The sequence below is a fragment of the Dendrobates tinctorius genome, unplaced genomic scaffold (assembly GCF_039654945.1).
Source record: "Dendrobates tinctorius isolate UK_male_01 unplaced genomic scaffold, ASM3965494v1 ptg000020l, whole genome shotgun sequence".
Classification (NCBI taxonomy): domain Eukaryota; kingdom Metazoa; phylum Chordata; class Amphibia; order Anura; family Dendrobatidae; genus Dendrobates; species Dendrobates tinctorius.
The window spans coordinates 10,123,997-10,144,708 of NW_027361688.1; the positions used below are offsets into that span (position 1 = coordinate 10,123,997).

At 42.5% G+C, this 20,712-nt stretch overlaps 1 protein-coding gene across 3 annotated transcripts in view; it reads left to right on the plus strand.

Annotated features, from left to right (window-relative positions):
• Nucleotides 1-20,712, plus strand: part of FGD4 (FYVE, RhoGEF and PH domain containing 4) — a 118,919-nt gene that overhangs the window by 54,612 nt on the left and 43,595 nt on the right. For all 3 annotated transcript variants that reach the window (XM_073567645.1, XM_073567644.1, XM_073567646.1), the window contains exon 2: nucleotides 16,307-16,471. In XM_073567645.1, coding sequence (XP_073423746.1) covers nucleotides 16,307-16,471 — 165 coding nt within the window. The remainder of the gene's footprint in view (nucleotides 1-16,306; nucleotides 16,472-20,712) is intronic.

A 20,712-nucleotide genomic window follows, 5' to 3' on the forward strand; every position in this document is an offset into this window, starting at 1 on the left:
ACTCTTACAGTTTCTCTTATTCATTCTCGTCTCGACTATTGTAACTCTCTTCTAATCGGTCTCCCTCTTACCAAACTCTCCCCTCTCCAATCTGTCTTGAATGCTGCAGCCAGGATCATATTCCTCACCAATCGTTACACCGATGCCTCTACCTTGTGCCAGTCATTACACTGGCTACCCATCCACTCCAGAATTCAGTATAAACTTATTACCCTCACCCACAAAGCCCTCCATGGCTCAGCACCACCCTACATCTCCTCCCTTGTTTCAGTATACCACCCTACCCGCGCCCTCCGTTCTGCTGATGACCTGAGGTTAGTATCCTCAATAGTCAGAACCTCCCACTCCCGTCTCCAAGACTTTACACGTGCCGCGCCAATTCTTTGGAATGCACTTCCCAGGTCAATACGATTAGTCCCCAATCCCCACAATTTTAAGCGTGTCCTGAAAACGCATTTATTCAGACTGGCCTATCGCCTCAACACATTAACCTAACCTATCCCTGTGTGGCAGAGCCAAAAGTTTTACCATAACCAGGTTCCCAGCATCACTCTCCCACATGCTTTATGCATCCATTAGCCCTCTGTGTCTGTACTGTTACACACTTAACATTATGGCTGGTCCATACAATCAGAGCAACTGTTACCACCCACCTTTCGTGTCTCCCTCTTTCCTCATAGACTGTAAGCTTGCGAGCAGGGCCCTCACTCCTCTTGTTATTTGTTATAATCTACTGTATGTGATTATTGTTATGCTGTAATGTCTATTGTCTGTACAAATCCCCTCTGAAATGTAAAGTGCTGCGGAATATGTCAGCGCTATAAAAATAAAATTTATTATTATTATCTGGCAGAAATGTTTTGTGTGAGTCTCATATGTGACCATGCCGTGTTTTTACACCGTGTGAAAAAGAAAAAAAAAAAGAAAAACTCACAAAGATCACAGGTGATGTATGACAGGTCCATAGGCTGCCGGAAAAAAAAATTAGAAATGGGAACTAGCATCTCAATGTCACGCAGGCTGTGTTTGTTATTACAGCTCAACTATATTCATTTGAATGGAGCGGAGCTACGAACCTGTCGCGTTCCCTGTATGCAGCGTATTCTGACCCCAAATCCATATCCTACCTAGATCTGAAAGCTGAGATACAAGGTGCTGTTTGTCAGGGTTCAAACACTGCAGAGCTGTTTTAGCTTTGCCACGGAACGAACAGTATAAACAGCTCTTTTGCTGCCCATCTTTTATGTCTGCTCACGGCAAAGAGACGTGTCCCTTTAAGATGTTTACTCCATTACTGCTCGCCTACAGGGAGGAAAGGTCACCCAGCCTGTTCAAGCTCCCGCTAGTGCCTGCAGGATGCAGCCGCCAGACACTGAAATATTCATGTATTCTCCGTCCCGGTGTGCCCGGATCATAATCGATCGCTTACGTGGAAGATCTGCGCTCTCTGCGAGATATACACACTTCATTCAGAGAAGGCTGCTTCCAGAATCTGCACTTACACACAAATATATAAATGATCTCTAAAATGCCTAAAGTTAAAGATGACACATTTTTTTTTTAATTTTAGGCCCTAAAAAAAATCATTACTTTTTTCATTTTAAAAATAATAAAAATGGTCAGATGCAAAAGTTTGGGCACCCTTGGAGATTTGTGTTCTCAGATAACTTTGACCAAGGTTTAAGACCTTAATTAGCCTGTTAGGGTTATGGTTTGTTCACCATTATCGTTAGGAAAGGCCAGGTGATGCAAAATTCCCAGCTGTATAAAAACCAACCTCCTCTAACCTTGTGCCAAAAAAATGGCAGCCAAGTGTTCCTCTAAGCAGCTGCCTCTGAAAGAAATGGTGGCATCCCACAAAGCAGAAGAAGGCTATAAGAAGATAGCAAAGCGTTTTCAAGTTGCCCTTTCCTCAGTTCGAAATGTAATTAAGAAATGGAAGTTAACAGTGGAGGTCAAGAAAAGGTCTGGAAAACCAAGCAAAATTTCAGTGAGAGCTGCTTGTAGGATTGCTAGGGAGACAAATCAAATTCTCCGCTTGACTGCAAAACACCTTCAGAAAGATTTAGCAGACTCTGAAGTTGTGGTACATTGTTTTACTGTTAAGAGAAACCTGCACAAATATGGCCTTCATGGAAGTCAGAGGAAAACCTCTCCTGCATCCTCACTATAAAATTCAGCATCAGAAGTATACAAAAGAACATCTAAATACGCCTGATGCATTTTGGAAACAAATCCTGTCGACAGATGAGATGAAAATAGAACTCTTTGGCCACAGTGACCATAAGTATGTATGGAGAAATAAGGGCACAGAATTTCAGGAAAAGAACATCTCGCCATCCATTAAGCATGGTGGTGGATCAATCAAGATTTTGGGTTGTGTTCCAGGCAATGGAACGGGGAACATTTCATGGGTAGAGGGAACAATGGATTCAATGAAATTACAACAAGCTGTGATACTTGCAAAAGAGGGCGCTACTAGGTACAAACCATGCAGCTTTTACAATGGCTCATATTTCTTTTTGTCATTTTTAGAATGTAAAAGATGAATATATATATTTGCCTAAAATATAAAGGAAATGTGTCAACTTTAGGCCTGTTAGAGATCATTTAATCTTTAATGTTTCCTGCCTCTGATGATAATGAGACAGCAGAAATCTTTTCCTGGATGTACGAGTCTAAAAAAGTCCTAGTGGCCAGTGAGGAAATTGCAAGGTTACTAATTTTATATTATGTAAAGTTCCCTAAATATTTAGAAACCAATTATTGTGGCACAGAAACCTAACTTAAACAATTGGTCATTTTCTGATAACCGATCCCCTTTAAGAGTAAAGGACCTCAGTGAAGAATTCCGGAGCGTTTGATCTCCTGCAGGGTGGCTGTGTACACATTACTAGGCAGGAGTGAATGTATGAGATGATGTGATTCCTGTCAGTAATCTGTGCTCTCTGACTGCTTTCTGTCTCTTCACTCTGGGAGCTCGGAGCTTCCTGCACAGCTGGACTGGAAAATTTGTTTTTAGGAACTAAAAATACCAACTTTGAAGCCAAAATGTGTTTACGGAATAATGAGATGAAAATGGGAATATTTGGCGTTTTCTTTTCTAAATTGCAAATTTTTACTGACAAAGTAAAATCATAATAATGGACAGGGTGCCCTCATTGTTGTGGGCTGTGCCGTGTGAGGGACAGGGTGCCCCCATACTGATGGGTTGTACCGTGTGGTGGATAGGGTGCCCCCTTACTGATGGGCTGTACCGTGTGGTGGATAGGGTGACCCCATACTAATGGTTTGTACCATGTGGTGGATAGGGTGCCCCCATACTGATGGGCTGTACCGTGTGGTAGACAGGGTGCCCCCATAGTGATGGGCTGTACCGTGTGGTGGATAGGTTGCCCCCATACTGATGGGCTGTGCCGTGTGGTAGACAGGGTGCCCCCATAGTGATGGGCTGTACCGTGTGGTGGATAGGGTGCCCCCATAGTGATGGGCTATACCGTGTGGTGGATAGGTTGCCACCATAGTGATGGGCTGTACCGTGTGGTGGATAGGGTGCCCCCATAGTGATGGGCTGTACCGTGTGGTAGATAGGTTGCCCCCATAGTGATGGGCTGTACCGTGTGGTGGATAGGGTGCCCCCATACTGATGGGCTGTACCATGTGGTGGATAGGGTGCCCCCATAGTGATGGGCTGTACCGTGTGGTGGATAGGGTGCCCCCATAGTGATGGGCTATACCGTGTGGTGGATAGGGTGCCCCCATAGTGATGGGTTGTACCGTGTGGTGGATAGTGTGCCCCCATAGTGATGGGTTGTACCGTGTGGTGGATAGGGTGCCCCCATAGTGATGGGCTGTACCGTGTGGTGGATAGGGTGCCCCCATAGTGATGGGTTGTACCGTGTGGTGGATAGGGTGCCCCCATAGTGATGGGCTGTACCGTGTGGTGGATAGGGTGCCCCTATACTGATGGGCTGTACTGTGTGGTGGACAGGGTGCCCCCATAGTGATGGACTGTACTGTGTGATGTACAGAGTGCTCACATAGTGATGGGCTGTACCGCGTGAGGAACAGGGTGCCCTCATAGTGATGGGCTGTACCGTGTGGTGGATAGGGTGCCCACATAGTGATGGGCTGTACTGTGTGGCGGATAGGGTGCCCCCATACTGATGGGCTGTACCATGTGATAGACATGGTGCCCCCATACTGATGGGCTGTACCATGTGGTGGACAGGGTGCACCACAGTGATGGGCTGTACGTCTGGTGGACAGGGTGCACCATAGTGGTGGGCTGTACCTTGTGATGGACAGGGTACCCCCATAGTGTTAGGCTGTACCATGTGATGGACAAGATGCCCCCATAGTGATACTGTACCATGTTGGGAAGGAGGTGCCCACGCAGTGACTGGCTGTACCATGTGATAGACTGGATATTTTAATGGAGAAGGTGCCCTTATAAGGATGTGCTGTACCATGATAGACAGAGTGCTCCCACAGTGACAAAATGTACCATGTGATGAGCAGGGTGCCTTCATACTCATCTGACCAATAGTTGCCAATTGTCTTTTGTAATTCTGAGGACATGTTAATGTGCTAAGGAGCTTTACCATAAGGAGCTTGTGCCATGATTTGAGATTCACTAAAAATACTTACATCCAACTCCATAATGTGATCAGAGTTCCCCCATATTGGCCTTCAAATGGTGAATAAACATATTTTGGTCCTATTCAGTGGCTACCTACAAGGAAGTGATGTGAGGGGTCAAGTATCTACTCGTATGTCACTTCCTGTCCCGTGTCTACTCGTATGTCACTTCCTGTCCCGTGTCTACTCGTATGTCACTTCCTATCCCGTGCCTACTCGTATGTCACTTCCTGTCCCGTGCCTACTCGTATGTCACTTCCTGTCCCGTGCCTACTCGTATGTCACTTCCTGTCCCGTGTCTACTCGTATGTCACTTCCTATCCCGTGCCTACTCGTATGTCACTTCCTGTCCCGTGCCTACTCGTATGTCACTTCCTGTCCCGTGCCTACTCGTATGTCACTTCCTGTCCTGTGCCTACTCGTATGTCACTTCCTGTCCCGTGTCTACTCGTATGTCACTTCCTGTCCCGTGCCTACTCGTATGTCACTTCCTGTCCCGTGTCTACTCGTATGTCACTTCCTGTCCCGTGTCTACTCGTATGTCACTTCCTGTCCCGTGTCTACTCGTATGTCACTTCCTGTCCCGTGTCTACTCGCATGTCACTTCCTGTCCCGAGTCTACTCGCATGTCACTTCCTGTCCCGTGCCTACTCGCATGTCACTTCCTGTCCCGTGCCTACTCGCATGTCACTTCCTGTCCCGTGCCTACTCGCATGTCACTTCCTGTCCCGTGCCTACTCGTATGTCACTTCCTGTCTGGCCAATGATTTCTGTGAGCATAGTTTGCGCCGGGAGATGAGGACAGTGAACGCTTAGGCCCAGCCTAGAAAAGAAGGCAACTATAAAAAAAAAAAGTTAAAAATTTTATTGCTATGGCAACCAGTCAGAATCCTGCCTGCTTTTTAGCATAAGAGGTCATTTTCATGCATAAAGCCCCCCTTACATGTCAGATTTACTTCCAGCAAATTCCAGTTATGCTTAGCACATAATAGAGGTGGAGTTTCTGGCGCATATTCTCCATTTTTCTTCCAGACATCTGCACAGACATGACGCCACCTGACAATGGTCACAACACAAGAGCTCAAAACAAAGTAAAACAGAAAAAACCCTTTTTAATATAAGATTCAACCATCGATCAACTGATTTCCTGGGGGTCCGCCTTCAGAAGCAACTTCTGGCCTACAGTGTCCAATGCTGGCGGTAATGGGGTATTACACAGTGGCCATTCAAAAATGGATGGCCCAGGTTTGACTGGATTCATAGAGGTGGCCCTCTGTCATTCATATGCCCAGTGGTGTACTGCAAATTTTGTTGGGCCACTTAGCTTCCATGTGGCCCATGAGCTGGAGAAGGCCCTGGTGCCGAAAGAGCTGTCTGGAGTATTTGAGTTTGGTTCATGACAACTGTGATGGGTCTGATCGAAGCAGCTTAGCGCCTTAAATGGTGTGGTGAACAGTGACCGTAGCATCTAAATGGTTAGATGGGGAAGATATGTCTCCCCCCATTAGGAACCCCTATTGAGATAGTGGGAACTTTATGGGTTGTTCATTGGCAGCCGTGGGCTCATTCTGGTACTTTACTACGAGACACCTGGATTTCTATGTATCCTTATGTGAATGGGGCCTTACTAGGTATCTATTATAATTTGCATGGCATTAATCAACTGCAAGGCGACTTTCGCTGTGCTAAAAGTTGCTATGAGACACTGTGACATCACAGAATATTGCATCCCCATAGAGTACTACGACAAGCGAGTCATTTTTTGGGAAATTCATTGTCGTGGTTGAGGTACCATAATGGGCTCGATGGGACCCCTAATTCATCTGTACTACATAGCAGCGGTCCATAAAGCTCTGTTGCTGCCAGACTGGTGTAGCTATGAAATCCCAGTCTAAGTGATCCAAAATATTTTATCTTCAAGTTTTCTGCTCAACTGTGTTTTATGTGTTTTTCTTTTAGAAGTAGTTTTCTACCACAAAGGGGCCTGCTTTGGGGCAATTTGGAGACGCACCACCTAATTTGAGCCACTCTTTGAGTCACATTACAGTGACTAGTTGGGAGGCAATGAGGGAGAACTGAATGTAGCCAAGGTGTGAGCTTTACGTGACCCATTGTCTTAAAGCATTTGGCTGTAGCTGTTTGGATTGTGCTGTAAGTGTGCTCTGTGAGAGGGGCAGAGGGAGCTGCATCATTCCGTGTATTGTTAAAGGGCATATGACAAATGCTGTGGTTGCCATGCACAGTACATCTAGGGGAATTTTGGGAGAATACAGAACACAATTGTCATTGAATACATTTTCCTCTTGAGGAGCAAAGTTATTTTTCCTCGTACTAAACAAATAAATCAGAATTTTTTGCCTACAGTTATGTGATAGCACATTCCCACACTCAAAATAAGAAGGGTACCGGACTGTTCTGCCATATTTAGCGCCGGATAAATATAGTCGAGTAAATGACTGGAAATTATTTGTTTATATGTGAAACGGATAATGTCATTTCAGCCTTTTTTGGTGGTGTAGTTTGTGCTTCTGTCTTTTTGCGCTACTTTTTGATTAATTAACTTTACACCCAAATTTATGGGTTTTATCCTGGAATAAATCATTAGTTTTTTTAATGTGGATTTTATGATTTGTGAATTTTTTAAGTCGTGTGAACTTTTAGGATGTTTAGTTTTGTTAAATTTCAAGTTTTTCATCATGTTTGAATTTTGTGGTGTGAAAATGACAAAATTCACAAAAATTTCAAAATTTACAAAAGCCCAAAACTGCATCATTCACATAATCTAAAAATGCACAAAAAACGCACAAAATGAAAATGACAAACTTCACACAAAAAAATCATAAAAATGACTAAACTTAAAAAATGGAAAATGTCAGGATTCACAAACTTGTATGATTTCTGTACATTATGCACAATTTGGTGTTTTGTAGTTTAGTAATTTTTGTGATTTTTCTTTGTGTGAATCTTGTAATTTTCAGTTTGTGCATTTTTAGATTATATGAATTATGCAGTTTTTTTTATTTATTCATTAAGATTTTGTAAACTTTTTTTCTTTATTTATGAAACTAAATTATACATTTTTGTTTTATTGACCTCTTTTATCAAGTCCTTTAAAAATTCTACACAGCTTGTGGGCCCAGGGCCAGCTTTAAGGGTACGGTCCGATTGTGCAGCAGTAGTGTGGATGAAGCTGCATGTGAGACATAATTGTGCTCCATTTGTCTATATAACTGTGCAGAGATTCTGGCGCATTTGGCCATACTCTAAGGACCCCTTAGAGTCCTGATGAGTCCTGGTGACGCTCAGCTCAGTGTCTCCTGCATTCATGACTGAGCAGTCACATCCTGACACTGGCCCCATCCCAGGGTATTAATATCAACCCACATCTGTCTGTTTAGCCTTTGCTGGTTAGAATTTACAAGGGGACCCTACGTCAATTTTTTTTCTTGGGTCTCCAGTAAACTAACCAGTAAAGGCTAAGCAAGCAGCTGTGAGCTGGAAATGGCCTGGGAGCCTTTTGGGATACTGTCCCATTTCCCAGATAAGTAGCATCAGCCCTCAGCTGTGTGCTTTCCCTCTGCTGGCTATCAAAATTATGTGGGAGCGCACGTCAATTTTTTTAATTCTTTATTTTACATACGATGTACACAGTGAGGGCTGAATACAACTCCCATCATTGACGTCTGGTCGTGCTGATCTCAGGGAGACCAGGCGACAGTGATCAGAGCTGTCTACAGCACCCAGTGACTGGGAACAGCACGAACTGCATGGCTCTTTTCCAGGGGCCACTACGTGTCACACTGATGACACACGTAAATCATCAGTGTCCATGTGTGCAGAACGCATTTTGTCGGTGTGCACGTAAAAAACTGACATGTCTGCGGGTTTTTCACACGGACACACGGTCCGTGTGGAAAAACCTAACGTGTGCGCACCACCATTGAATACAGTGGGTGTGTGAGTCCGTAATTGCGATCCTTAAAAAAAAAAAAAAACGCATACGGACACAAGACGGACGTGTGAAGGGGGCGTGTGTGTGTTATGGGGGGCTGCAGCCTTCAACTATACTTACTGACCTTTCTTAAGTGAAAAGAGGAAGAAATAAGAAAAGGGAACACAATGGAAAACTGAAAAGACGGGAACTGTAATATGGAAGTGAGGTGATTGGTTCTTGATAGAATTTGATGCTACCGCTTCTCATATTTGTGAGAACTACTATTTTTATCTCTATAGCATTTTTTTTTTTATAGATGTAAGCTACTTCACAGTCTATACATACATCCTGTATTATACTCCAGAGCTGCACTCACTATTCTGCTAGTGCAGTCACTGTGTACATACATTACATTACTGATCCTGAGTTACCTCCTGTATTATACTCCAGAGCTGCGCTCACTATTCTGCTGGTGCAGTCACTGTGTACATACATTACTGATCCTGAGTTACATCCTGTATTATACTCCAGAGCTGCGCTCACTATTCTGCTGGTGCAGTCACTGTGTACATACATTACATTACTGATCCTCAGTTACATCCTGTATTATACTCCAGAGCTGCACTCACTATTCTGCTGGTGCAGTCACTGTGTATATACATTACATTACTGATCCTGAGTTACATCCTGTATTATACTCCAGAGCTGCACTCACTATTCTGCTGGTGCAGTCACTGTGTACATACATTACATTACTGATCCTGAGTTACATCCTGTATTATACTCCAGAGCTGCACTCACTATTCTGCTGGTGCAGTCACTGTGTACATACATTACATTACTGGTCCTGAGTTACATCCTGTATTATACTCCAGAGCTGCACTCACTATTCTGCTGGTGCAGTCACTGTGTACATACATTACTGATCCTGAGTTACATCCTGTATTATACTCCAGAGCTGCACTCACTATTCTGCTGGTGCAGTCTCTGTGTACATACATTATATTACTGATCCTGAGTTACATCCTGTATTATACTCCAGAGCTGCACTCACTATTCTGCTGGTGCAGTCACTGTGTACATACATTATATTACTGATCCTGAGTTACATCCTGCATTATACTCCAGAGCTGCACTCACTATTCTGCTGGTACAGTCACTGTGTACAAACATTACATTACTAATCCTGAGTTACATCCTGCATTTTACTCCAGAGCTGCACTCACTATTCTGCTGGTAAAGTCACTGTGTACAAACATTACATTACTGATCCTGAGTTACATCCTGTATTATACTCCAGAGCTGCACTCACTATTCTGCTGGTGCAGTCACTGTGTACATACATTACTGATCCGGAGTTACATCCTGTATTATACCCCAGAGCTGCACTCACTATTCTGCTTCTTATTATTGAAAACAGAAAGCAGGTTGGATATTTCACATGCCCTTAGCAGCTGAGCTCATGTCCACATTCCCACGACAGAGTGATTTAGAATGACTCATAAGGAGTTAAGTTTATAACATGGATAGGAGAAAGGAGTGTAAGAAAGTAGTTTTCAGTCAAATAAGGTGGTTTATGATAGATATATAGATGTGTGTGTGTGTGTGTGTGTGTGTGTGTGTATATATATATATATATATATATATATATATATATATATATATCTTTAATTTATTTATTACAGCCAGAATGTTACATAGCTAACAAAATATTTTTTTTTAAATTTTTTTTTAGGGGTCCTAAACACACTGTCTAAACAGATAATCAAACAAGTCCGGAGACCCTGCAGGCCATGTAGCATGTTTAGGCCACACAGTCTCTTCACAGTAGGTCCAGCATTGTGGAACTGGTGGTGCGGCCATTTTTGCAAAGAGACCCAAAAGCTGATCACACCAGGCCGCATGTTACTGGAGCTACTGTGAGGAGACTGCATGGCCTAAACATGCTTCCATAGCCTGCAGGGTCTCCGGACTTGTCCCAGAGACACTGGGAAAGGAGCGACACTATGTATTTTAAAGAAGTTTTAAAACTTTTCAGGTTAATTGACATAAAACAGATTACTCCCATTAATTGTCAGAAGGAGGAAGCTGCAGGTTTGGTGTTTTTTTGTCATCACAGTTTAATCAGATGCACCCACACTGATTATTTCTAGTTCTGGTCCAAGCCAGATCTGGGTGCGGCCGGCTGCAAAGTAAATATCTCGTCCTCGATGCTCCTGGTATGTCTGACGTGATGGCAGTTTTTATGTTTACGGTGTGTGGCGTCTATTATTACTGATCCTATTATGGGTGTATATCTAGTTGTGTGCAGCGTGTTCCCTTTAAGAAAATGAAAAAAAAAAAATCAGTTTTGCACAGGTTTTCCCAAAGGCTGGTTCCTCTTTACAAGCATCTGCATGGTTCTACGCAGATTCAGTACACGCACCACTAGGGGGAGCTGCTAAGAACAGATCTGTATACAGTTGGCTCCTCTGCTCCCCCTAGTGGTGGCTGCTGAGAACCAGAATTTTATCATGTAGTTCAGTAAATATATCAAGAAAAAGCAGAGGATTTGGGGCTTTGTGTCAGGAAGGGCTAAGTCAGATGTACGCTGTGTATTGACAAAATTTTAGCTGCTTTTTTGTTATCTTTGGTGATATGAGTTGTAAAGATGCTGCATTTGTAAAGTAGTCACCCCGATCATCGTCATTTAAGAGGGAACCGCTCCTTTCACGCGTCTTGTTCCTCTTTCAGATAATCATTTCCATTTCTGGAAAATATACTTTTACAATTAAAGTAGCCACCGGGCGAGAACAACAATGCCTGGCCACAAAGAGGAATTCATATGTCATATTTATTGGGGGGGTGGTTTCTGACATCTAGGGTACCCACCCATCTCAGTAATATAGGTGTCCCCTCTGCATAGTGGCACTATGTCACCAGTCTTGGCTTTTGGACCCCAATAAATTAGAAAGTGATGCCATATCGTGTGGTATACCCTGTCACTTCCTATACTGTGAGACATCTACGGTAATTCATAAGCATGATTTTATATCTCCGTCCACTAGGGGTGCTGTGTAATTGTCGGCGTGTTCATTATGTTTTTTTTAGACTTTTTTCATTTTAATTTGTCCAAAATATTAGAAATTTTAAACCATAAAATATCTTTGTCTTTGCCGTACAGCCTATTATAATAACTATTATGTCTTTCAAGGGGATGATTCACCAGGTCAAAAGTGGCCAGTTTTTGTTCTTGATTTATTTCCACACTTCTCCTGACTACTCCGCTTTTTGTTTTTTGTAAATCCGCCGTATGGTTCCAGAGATATGAGCCTTTTTATCTCTAGTTCTTGTTTTTATGGCTTTAGCAAAAAGGGTGGTGCTCTCAGCATTCTGTGGGCGTGTCTTTTGACTGTTCTGCATAATGAGCCACACCCACTTTGTAAATACCATCAAAGTTGGTACCAAATTAAAAGGTCAATATCTCTTGAACCGTATGGTGGATTCACAAAAAATAAAAAACTGATTACTCAGGGGAAAAGAGGGAATAAAATAAGAGCAACAACTGGCCACTTTTGACCTGATGACATCTCCCCCTTAAGAAACATTTATACCTGCAGTAAATATAGACTTTTGAGTCATCTTTCTCTTTTTTTTTTTTTTTTTTTTTTTTTTCTTTTCTTTTAGTTTACCATTATTACAAATTTAAGCATCTGGTAAAATGTTGTGACACCACTATGACAATCATAAACGCCATACAGGCGGGGAGGGATTGTCACCCAACTTTCTCAGTCATCTGAATAGTAAATATTTCTGTTTTATGTAGTGATTTATCCACTGTCCCTTTAAATTTTAGCAATCATAATTCAGAGCTGAACAATTTTTTAAATCTAACTCCGACTAGCATAAAGATACATTTTTCTAATGCAGAGCTCCAAATCCTCTGCATTAACGAAGTAAAATTCCGAAATGTTGTGCCTACAGCCACCACTAGAGGGGGCTCAAGATCTCACTGCATATTGGTTATACATAGAACTCAATAATAACACTGTATGCAGTACGCTCCTGAGCTCCCTCTAGTGGTGACTGCAGATAGGTGAAAATTCATTATTTAACTCTGTTTATTCAGCAGATACTAAGTTGATATATAATTCAGGAGGCTGATTCAGAGAAAGGGGATGGATGATGTCTAACAGTCCAAAAGAGACCGCCATTATCCATATACTGTAAAATGAATCTTTCCAATCTCCTGGGGATAACACAAATAAAATGAGAAATTGCTAGCTACGGGTCTGCTCATGTGGAAATAAGGTTATCCCTTTTAAGTTGTGTTTCCTGCATGTCTTTGACGTTAGCATGTGAGTTAAGCCCGATTATTAATTCATGAGACACTGTGTATGGACCACAGATGTCCTATTCCGATGTTCTGACACTGTATAGCACTGGTTTTGACCACTCCATGGCTCTGTTATTTTGCAATGGAAGCCAAATTTATTTTTTGTCCAGTGTCCCATCTTTTAAAGGGAATCTGTCAGCAGATTTTTCCTACGTAATCTGCGAGCAGCATTAAGTAGGGGCTGAGACCCTGATTCCAGCGATGTGTCACTTGATAGGCTGTTTTCAATAAAAATGAGTGTTTTATCAGCAGGAGATTATCACTACAGGACTAATCGTCTCGTGCTGCCTAGTCAACTTGTTTTGTAACCCCGCCCATCAGCACTGTACACAGAAAGCAGCCAATCAGTGGTGCGGGCGGGTTATACACAGCTCAGCATTCTGAGCACAGCAGAGAAAACGATGATTGTATCAAAATGACACCATGCAGACCAGCAAGTGACACATCACTGGAATAAAGGTCTCTGCCCCTATATCCTGCTGGTCTCAGGAAAACCTAGTGAGAGATCCCCTTTAAGAAAAGTATGGGGAATTTCCAAGAGGATTTTCCACTTCTCCCATAGATGACAACTTTGGCTTGAGAAAAAGGACGTGCCTCTAGTAATAGATTTTTGGCAATGCTCCGGGGTATTGGGACCTTAGGTTTTGGTGTTGTCCACCTGGAAGGTCCTGATATGTAGTGCGCTAGTCAATAAGATTCATGGGGTCCCTTGGTGTGATGTGGCTTCCATATGTAACACCAATGTGAACCAAGTCCAACATCTCCTTTAAATACGGAGAATACAGACATCAATGTAAACCAAAGACAGAACTTTAAAATTCCGGAACCTAAGAGCAAAATCTGAACCAGGGCCCTACGAGATCTTCTTATGGAGTTTGGGTCCACTGAAACCCCAAGGCACGAGTCTCTTGTGCTCGTCCCCATTTGGAGTGACTGATGCCTCGTTTTGGACAAAGTAAAGTCGATTTTTGGAGAAAGCAGATTAATAAATGTGATAAAAGCCAAAAAAAAAAAGTAAAAAAAAACTTGTGTGGCTGAACATTAGCGCTCATTATCTGAGCTGAATCAGGTTTGGACAGACTGTCTCTCTGCTAATTGCATGATGCACATAGAGAACTGACAGCATAAATAATAACTAAAAGTTAACGAACATTTCTCCAGTAAATATAGATCTGATGGTGGCACCGGGTGATCAATATGGCTTGACGTATAGCTGTTACCCATCTTTCCTGGCATCATGAATGGCATTTCTGCCTAGTTATGCAGTGATACAACCTTATTACTATACTTTTACCTCTAGGTGAGTAATAGTAGCCATCAAGAGCATACACACATTACAGACATGCTACTGGCTTTTGGACTTGGGCTTCCCAGCCTCAGGTTGCTCCTGGGTGGCAATAACTTGTGCAGGATGCCCCGCCCCTGAGGAGCTGCACTGTTCAAGTAAAGACCAGTCCATTTTGTCTTTAGGAGCAATTCCTGCCATCCTTATAGGGACAGCCGTTTGAACTTTATGTGGCTGCCTTTCTGCTCTGTACATCACTGGCAAACATTATTTAATTTCTTGCAATCCCAAAAAATATCACCAAAAAATGACTAAACAGTCTTGTACTATGATTTAATCATCCCTATAGACAGACTGTTTCACCCTTGTTGAATCTCATCAGCATGGACTTGGCAAGTATCATAGGAGTTTACCGTTTTACTATGAGTTTGTTTTATATTTTTGAAAAGATTTTCTTTTGTTTTCTAAACAGGTGTGTTTTATGATGTCTCCTATTGACTTATCTGTTTCACCCTTGTTAGATCTCATCAGCATGGGCTCTGAAAGTACCGTAATAGTTTACCATTTTGCTATGTATTTGCTACGAGATTTTCTTCTTACACTTTTGATCAGATTTTCTCTTTTTTAAATACACTTCTACTATGATTTGATTTATCGTTTTCAGTCTGTTTCAGCCTTGTTGAATCTCATCAGCATTGACTATAAAAAAAAGTGCTTTAGAAGTTCTCGGTTTTGCTATGAGAATATTTTTCTTTCCATTTTTCATCAGGTTTCTTATTTTGTTTTCTAAACCAACTTGTACTATGATGCAATTTATCCTAAACAAAGTCTGTTTCAGCCTTGTTAGACCTCATCAGCATGGACAATAAAAAGTACTTTAAGAGTTGGCCTAGCGATTTTATTTGTTACATTTTTGATCAGCTCTCCATATCTTGTTTTCTTAATGGAATTCAACTAGTGTGTGATCTCTCCTATAGGCAATGTTTCACTCCTGTTGTACCTCATCAGCATGGACAACAGATAGTAATATACAAGACTGCCAACTTGCTACGTATTTGCTATGATGTGAATTTTTTTACATCTTTTCTAAAACTGACTGTCCCTGTTGTCTAAACAGACGTGTTCTAGAATGTGATCTGTCCTTTAGACCATTTGCTCCTGCCTTGTTCTATCTCATCAGCATCAAAAGTAATATCAGAGTTTACTGTTTTGCATGGCCTATAAGTCTCCTTACTCTGGAATGTCACTTTTTACAAGGAGAAATGTTACCCCTTAGGGTATGTGCACACGTTGCAGAAAATTTCTGCACAAAAACCTGAATCCCTTCCCAGAAACCGCACCTATTTTTCCACGGCGGTTTTTGTGCGTTTTTTGCGCGGTTTCTAAAAGCATGGGAGAAGCCTAAACCGCGGAAAAAAACGCAAAATTAATGTGCATGCTGCAGTTTTTACCGCGATGCGGTTTTTTCGCGGTAAAAAACGCATCAATGTGCACAAAAAGTGCAAAATGCATAGAAATGACTGTGCACCTTATTTTTAGCGGTTTTATAGCGGTTTTATGGTGAAAACCGCGGTAAAAACCGCTAAAAGAACGCTGTGTGTGAACACAGCCTTAATCAATAGTCCGAGACCTCTCGTAAAACCAATTCAGATCTCATACTTTGCACTAATAAGTGTCAATGCCCCGAAACAAGTGTCTGCAAATTGAAATGGTGATTTGTTTTTTTTATTTTAACTCATGTGGTAAGGGTCTATATTGACTTTTAGGCATGATACTTCCAATAGTTGGCACTAGAGTTCAAGCCCTCTTCCTCTCTGAAGAGTCAATTTGAATATTTAATTTCCCAGGGGAGCATGACATGGCCCAGCATTCTCCTTAACCTGGCATGTCACTCTCCACAAGGAGATACGTTACCCCTTAAACCCTTGTCAGAGGGCTCTCATAAAGCCAGATCAGATTTCATACTTTGCACTGATGGAGTGGCAACATCCCAAAACACGTGTCTGCAAATTGAGATTCTGTTTTTTTATCTTCAGTTGTGAGCTCATCCATTAAATTGATTGTTTTGCAGGCAACAGCGTGCACTGTCCCCGCATCCTACCCAGCTGGAAGCCGATCTCCACCAGCACGGACCAACTTGTTGAGAAGGACGGAAGTCATAAACAAAATGATTACGCTCTGGGTGTAAAAGGCCTGGATTTCGCCAGAAACGTAGGCAGAAGTCCTAAGCCGACATGTAAGTAATAGTTCCTCTACAGCCCTCTTCTATGGGTTTTTTGTTTTTGCATTGTTAAAGGCACAGAAAGACCCTAAAACACTGGAGACCTCACATCACCAATGATTGGAACTGTAGTAGTTGGTTTGTGACCTAGCAATTTTTTTTTCCACACCCCTTTAATTGTGACCTCTCTCTTTAGAGTTCCATAGAAAATGCCTTTATAATACCGTCACAATTTATCTCAAGTGTAGAATCATAGAATCGTAGAGTTGGAAGGGACCTCCTGGGCCATCTGGTCCAACCCCCTGCTCAAAGCAGGATTCGCTAAATCATCCCAGTCAGATGTCTGTCCAGCCTCTGTTTGAAGACTTCCATTGAAGGAGAACTCACCACTTCTCGTGGCAGCCTGTTCCACTCATTGATCACTCTAACTGTCAAAAAGTTTTTTCTAATATCTAATCTGTGTCTCCTCCCATTCAGTTTCATCCCATTGCTTCGTCTTTCCTTGTGCAAATGAGAATAAAGTTGATCCTTCTACAATGTGACAGCCCTTTAGATATTTGTAGACAGCTATTAAGTCTCCTCTCAGTCTTCTCTTTTGCAAACTAAACATTCCCAATTCCTGCAACCTTTCCTCATAAGACAGGGTTTGCAGACCGGTCACCATGTAATTTATTTATATGCCATAAATATGTAATTTTCGGATCTGGTGTAAGAGCCGCTGTTCTCCTGAATCCGGCGATGTCTTTCTTTTGTTCCTGCGCCTCTCCGTTCCTGAGATACGGCCATCTCTTTCCTGTATATAAATGTAAGCTTTTTTTAGCCAACTAGGTGTGGTCCTTAAGAAGACGCCCACTTGTCTAAAATAAGTAAATCTACATACAGGGAAGAAAGGGCCATATCTCTGGAATGGAGAGGCGCAGGAACAAAAGAAATACATCGCTGGATTCAGGAGAACAGCGGCATTCACGCCAGGTAAAAATAATTATTTGTGACGGGTCCCCTTTAAGCACAGTTCAGACTGGATCAGAGTTAATTTTGGAGTCAAGGAGGAGGGAATATCTTTGCACTCCATTATCTTATGTATATACAGGATATGCAGACCAGAGAACTTTGTCATTCATCGGTATTATCTTGTGACCTTACACTGCACACGCAGCCTTTCTGATGTTTGGCACACATCCACACTAGCACCCGTGTGCCCCACCTTATGGCAGGATGGCTCTGACTCAGCAGGGCGGAGGAAGGGACAGGTTTGACCTATGTGCTGTCACCAGTACATGGACAGACTGAAATCTCTGAGAAGCAGTAGCCAGTTCCAGCAATAAATGTGGACACAGGCGCATCCTCTGTCCCCCGGCAGCCATGTGTGTCTGCAGTGTTCGTTTCCTGGTGTTTGGGTGGGTAGCGATCCGCTTATCTTTCTAGGTAGAAAGTAACAATTGCGATCATTCCAATTTCATACAGAAGCTTAAACACTTGACTATAAATAATACCGTAAGGGCTTCCACTGTTGAAGTGTAGTTTACACTATGCTTGGAAGTATTATTTATGTGTACTGTTTGGAGGCATTAGTTATGGTTATACACAGGTGTCTACACACTCATGTAAAAACGGTGAAGTAGACGTTAGTTTTAAAGTATAGCAGAGTTATTTATGTGTACTATATGGTGGCACTAGTTATGAATGTAGCATGACTGCATTATTTATGTGTAGTATCTGGTGGCGTGGCGCCCCTGAGGGTTCAGTTGCCACAGAGGTACTGCACCACCTCCTGAGGTGTGGTACCCCACCATCCAGGTGAGTTGGGGGCTCCTGACCACGCTCCAACACCTGCATCCCACACAACACAGTAGTTCAGCAAAGCCACATTGCGGCTCCCTGCTTGGAGTGTAGCAGAGCACCATTGGTGTCTCCCTGCTTGGAACACGAAACGTGCTGGGAGGTGGGTGGAGTTTAGAATACATAAGAGTGGGAAGGTTTAGAATTTCCGTCAGTTCAGGGTCAGTCAGTCAGAGAGTCACTCGGGGAGGAGTGAGAAAAGATCATCCCTGGAAGAGGGATGGAGGAAGGAGTGCTGCAGCTGCCTCAGTGATCTGAGCCAGCTGGCACAGGAAAGGAAAGAAGGAGAAAGACGTTGAGCAGAAACCTGATCTTCCATAAGAAGGAAAGACTAGTACGGAACGTAGGAGTAAAAGGGAACAGAGGACGTGGGTTAGAGGAAGAACCCTGCTTAGAAGTTTTAAGTGCAAGGCCGGGGCCCGGTCCCCGAGGTTGTATGGACACTAATGGTTCTGCAGCAGACACCGGTGGAGTAGTTGGCTGTAAATGCACTACTCCCATCTAAGACTTGAGGGCACAACAGCAACACTGATAGAGAGCCGGGACTCAGGAGTAAGGAGTCCCCGAAGCAGGCTACAGCTGTCTGCCGTACAAATAGAGTTCTTGGGAACATCTGTCAGGAGGCACTCCAGTGTAACTCAGTACTGGGAATACTTCACTTAAAGGCGCTCTAGAGGAGACGTTCAGAAAGGCACATGTTGGCGGAGCGTTGGAAGGGAGCGTCCTATCTTGCCTGGAGGTTGACTGAGTCCCTGACCAGGAGGACACGGCACGGAGGCAGGCACCTGTGGGTACTACAGACTGTGAGTAAAGCTTTGGAACTACAAGCCCTGGTGTCCTCCATTCAGTCCTGCACCAACACCCCTGGTACCGCCACATCTGGGTACCAGCTCCTACACTGCCTGCACCTCTCAGCTACCCCTACACCTACACTGCCCTGGGACTACAGCTCCACCTGTGGGGAGCTTCACTATCTTGGCTGCAACACACCACCAGCCCCAGAGGATCTGCATGCAGCGTCGGCTTAACATCTCCCTTCCCGAGCACCACAGGTGGCGTCACGAACTATTCATCAATTCTATTTCATTGTTCTTTCACCCCCTTTTGCCATGGAGCCCCAAGGCCACGGACCGGGTCACAGCTTCCGTGACAACTCCCATTGAGATCAACGGGCCCGGTGCCGAGTACCCCGATAGCCCCTGACCAGGGCGCTCCAGTGGCATTTACTGCATATACATTGTGTATTGTTTAGTGCATTAATTGTGTAACATGACCAATATTTATTTGCACTGTATGGTGGTACTAGTTATGTGCATGGTATGACAGTGTTGCTTATATATATTGTGGTATTAGTTATGTCTATTGTATGACAGCATTGTTTATGCATACTATATGGTGACATTAGGTGTGTTTATCATTGCAGTATTATTTGTGTGCACAGTATAAAGTAATGGCATTAGTTATTTGTGTAGTAGTGCAGCATTTTTTATTTACACTGTATAGTGGCATTAGTTATGTATTGTATGGCAGAATTGTTTATACACTATGATGGAATTAGTTGTCTCAGTATTTCAGTATTTTGCGTATTGTATAAAGGTATTAGTTATGTATGTAGTATATCAGCATTAGTTATGTGTGTAATATGTCCACATTAGTTATGTGTGTAATATGTCAGCATTAGTTATGTGTGTAATATGTCGACATTAGTTGTGTGTAGCATGTTGGCATTAGTTATGTGTGTAGTATATCAGCATTAGTTATGTGTGTAGTATGTCAGCATTAGTTATGTGTGTAGTATATAAGCATTAGTTATGTGTGTAATATGTCGACATTAGTTGTGTGTAGCATGTTGGCATTAGTTATGTGTGTAGTATGTCAGCATTAGTTATATGTGTAGTATGTCAGCATTAGTTATGTGTGTAGTATATAAGCATTAGTTATGTGTGTAGTATGTCGACATTAGTTATGTGTGTAGCATGTTGGCATTAGTTATGTGTGTAGTATATCAGCATTAGTTATGTGTGTAGTATATAAGCATTAGTTATGTGTGTAGTATGTTGGCATTAGATATGTGTGTAGTATGTCAGCATAAGTTATGTATTTAGTATATAAGCATTAGTTATGTATGTAGTATGTCGGCATTAGTTATGTGTGTAGTATATCAGCATTAGTTATGTGTGTAGTAAGTTGGCATTAGTTATGTATGTAGTATGTTGGCATTAGTTATGTATGTAGTATATAAGCATTAGTTATGTGTGTAGTATGTCAGCATTAGTTATGTGTGTAGTATGTCAGCATTAGTTATGTGTGTAGTATGTCAGCATTAGTTATGTGTGTAGTATTTAAGCATTAGTTATGTGTGTAGTATATTAGCATTAGTTATGTGTGTAGTATGTCAGCATTAGTTGTGTGTAATA